This window comes from Sinocyclocheilus rhinocerous, unplaced genomic scaffold (genome assembly GCF_001515625.1).
Source record: "Sinocyclocheilus rhinocerous isolate Xijiao unplaced genomic scaffold, SAMN03320098_v1.1 scaffold147, whole genome shotgun sequence".
Taxonomy (NCBI): Eukaryota; Metazoa; Chordata; class Actinopteri; order Cypriniformes; family Cyprinidae; genus Sinocyclocheilus; species Sinocyclocheilus rhinocerous.
Genome location: NW_015651498.1, coordinates 731,185 through 733,984, shown reverse-complemented (window position 1 = coordinate 733,984; position 2,800 = coordinate 731,185). Strand labels below are relative to the sequence as shown.

Here is a 2,800-nt window from a genome sequence, read left to right as displayed (position 1 = left end):
TCTGCAGAAGCCTTATCAGCGAGCGCTGATGTTCCCAGGTAATAAAAGTACAGCAACCTGCCTGTGTGTGTTGTGTTCGGTGTGTGGAAGCCTATTCCCTCCGTGGGAGCCCTGAGGCCAGTTAACCATGAAATAATTGATGCCTCTTCTATTGTGGAGGACGCCTCACCCACTGGCCTCTGAGTGTGGGAAAGCTAATCCTGACTGGGACTCATAGCTTTGTAATGCTAATGAGCTCCTATAAATAGAGGAGCACGACCCTCATTCCCAACAACTGACTCGCTCTCCTCAGAGAAACATCTCTCCATCTGAAACAATGGCTCCGACCTACATGACTGACTACTCTAAACTTTCCAACAAGGAAAAGCATAAAGTAAGTATTTTTGACATTTGAAACACAATTGTTTCTCTATATTTCTCTTTTGTTCTGCTATGAATTTTGAATCACAGAACTAACCAGATGTCTCCTTCCTCAACAGTTGAGAAAACCAGTGGTGGAGAAGATGCGCAGAGATCGCATCAACAACTGCATCGAGCAGCTCAAATCCATGCTGGAGAAGGAGTTCCACCAGCAGGATCCAAACACCAAGCTGGAGAAAGCTGACATCCTGGAGATGACGGTGGTTTTTATGAAACAGCAGCTGCAGCCCAAGACCTCGGCTCCACAGAAAGCCCACTTTGACGGCTATTCCCAGTGCTGGAGGGAGACCATGAGCTTCTTATCTGGAAACTCCAAGGTGGACGCTGTACGTCAGCATCTGAACCACTGCCAGGAAGGCCAGAGATCATCTAAAGGCCTCGTTCACGTGTCTCCAGCTTCCCATCAGCCCATCAAGGTGAAGCAGGAACCGTGTGCTCGCAGACCTCTCTGGAGACCCTGGTAGATGATGAAAGACTTTGACAGAAAAACTAGATGGTGGTTTTACCATCTTTTATGTAGTAGGAGATACTTCCTTTTTAAATTTGTTTTGAAAGAATCTTTTTATGGTGCTCCTACCTAGTTTGTAGAAGGAAGTGGGTTTCACAATGTGAAAGTGTAATCTTCTACAGGTGATTATATTCTGATCAGAGGTTTATTGTAACACACTTCTATAGTTTTCCTCATGGATGGATAGTAATTTGTATAAATCTTCACAATGAAGAGTCGATAAACATCTGTTTAACTCCTGTGGAGTCAAAGTAATTATTTGCAATGTTTGATATGCAAATGTAATGGTTTCTTCTTATGAAAGATGTATTTCTAATATATAGTGGCATATGTTAATTGTGCAATCATACTGTCACATACAAATAAACAACTTTTAAAAATAAACATTCCTGCTTTCCTTTTATTAATCGAAACAAATGCTTTGTGCTGCATATGATTAATGGACCTTTGATTAAACAATGTTTTTAACAAACCTTCACCACACTTGGTCAAAGTTGTCAAGTGGTCTCAGTTTCAGCTAATGGGAGTCCATTTACACTTAATGGTCAAAGAATAGCCCAAAATGACAACAAAAAGTCCTAAAATGATGTTACATTCATGCATTTGGCATACACTTTTATCCAAAGTGACTTACATGGCATTTAAGGTACACTCTCAGAAAAAAAAGGCACAAAACCTGGTACTGGGGCACTGTCACCTTTCAAAAGGTACTTATATGCAACCTTTAGGGGTAAAAAAGCAACGTTTTATGATGTGCTAAAAGCCTGATATTATCCAGTCAGCCAGTCATTATTGCAAACTAAACTCCTTTTCATTATTATGCAATAATGAAAAATGTGTTATCCCTTACATTATGTTGACCTATTAAATGAGTATAAAACCACATGCCAGCTGCTAAAACTTTAGCAACATCTGTATTTGTCCCATGTGTCCTCAATTTTAATATCTTCATGCCTCTTAAGCATTTTTTAAATCATGTAATAAGTGGCATGCATTAAACTAGACTCGGCTGAGTTTGAGTTGAGTGTGTGAGAAAAAGCGAAGGGACTTAATGTTCGTGTTTGTACTTCGAAACCCTTGATAATAGGTGCTGTGTGCTGTCAGCTCTGGTTTCATCAGACAGCTGGTGTGGATGATGGAGGGGGGCCGCGTCGCCCATCGAGTGTGGGGCTGGCTTCTCCGAGGATTTCCCACACCCGTGACTCTGGCTCCCATTTCAGATCCGACATTAAGGAAGTGTGCCGTGCTAAATCATCCATTAGGTATGGTGGTGTGAATCCTGACCCGTCCCTGCTACTGCCCCTAATTCAAACCTGAGCCCCCTGGGAAACAGCTATTCACTTGTTGTTTGAGTCTACTTGTTGCAAACTTGAAGTGGCGTATTGTTATGGGTCATGTGAGTTTTAAAAGTTCTTTATGCTTTAGAAACTATTTTCTACAATGTTGTAATGTGAAGCTAGAACAATTAACAATGACAAACATTAAAAAAATGATATAAATAAATGAAAAAAGAAAAATGAATAAAAATACAACAAAATAAATAACCATGATAGGTTAGCTATGCATTGAGTATTCCATCTAAAGTATTTAATTTAAATAAAATATTATAAAATTAAATGCAATTGGTGTAGAAACAAATTTCACTCAGAAATTGCTGGTAGATTTCACAATTACAAAGTAAAAGCAAGTAATGCATTGAATTAAACATGATTTTTTAAAGTAGAAAGACTGATATTTTCTTGTAAAATGCACTTCAGTAATCTTTTTATGTTTTATTGACAACTTTGAAAAATTATCTTTTTACAATGTATAACATAACCCCATATATATATATATATATATATATATATATATATATGAAATTAGAAAAAT

General features: G+C 38.2%; 2 protein-coding genes across 3 annotated transcripts in view; both read left to right on the top strand.

Moving 5' to 3' along the window:
* The first annotated feature begins 292 nt into the window (after positions 1 to 292).
* LOC107712988 (transcription factor HES-5-like) lies at positions 293 to 980 on the top strand. Its single transcript, XM_016518398.1, has 2 exons — positions 293 to 373; positions 480 to 980. The coding sequence occupies exons 1-2, from the start codon at positions 317 to 319 to the stop codon at positions 882 to 884; spliced, it is 462 nt and encodes a 153-aa protein (XP_016373884.1). The 5' UTR covers positions 293 to 316; the 3' UTR covers positions 885 to 980.
* A 1,091-nt stretch (positions 981 to 2,071) lies between these two features.
* her2 (hairy-related 2) overlaps positions 2,072 to 2,800 on the top strand; it is a 10,622-nt gene continuing 9,893 nt past the window's right edge. For both annotated transcript variants that reach the window (XM_016518401.1, XM_016518400.1), the window contains exon 1: positions 2,072 to 2,190. The gene's annotated coding sequence lies outside the window, so the exon portion shown is untranslated. The remainder of the gene's footprint in view (positions 2,191 to 2,800) is intronic.

Bases quoted from the DNA above. Each gene is read 5' to 3' on its own strand.
- LOC107712988 (XM_016518398.1), top strand. From the start codon at position 317: ATGGCTCCGACCTACATGACTGACTACTCTAAACTTTCCAACAAGGAA. The intron at 374-479 runs GTAAGTATTTTT...CTTCCTCAACAG, and splicing joins CCAACAAGGAAAAGCATAAA to TTGAGAAAACCAGTGGTGGA.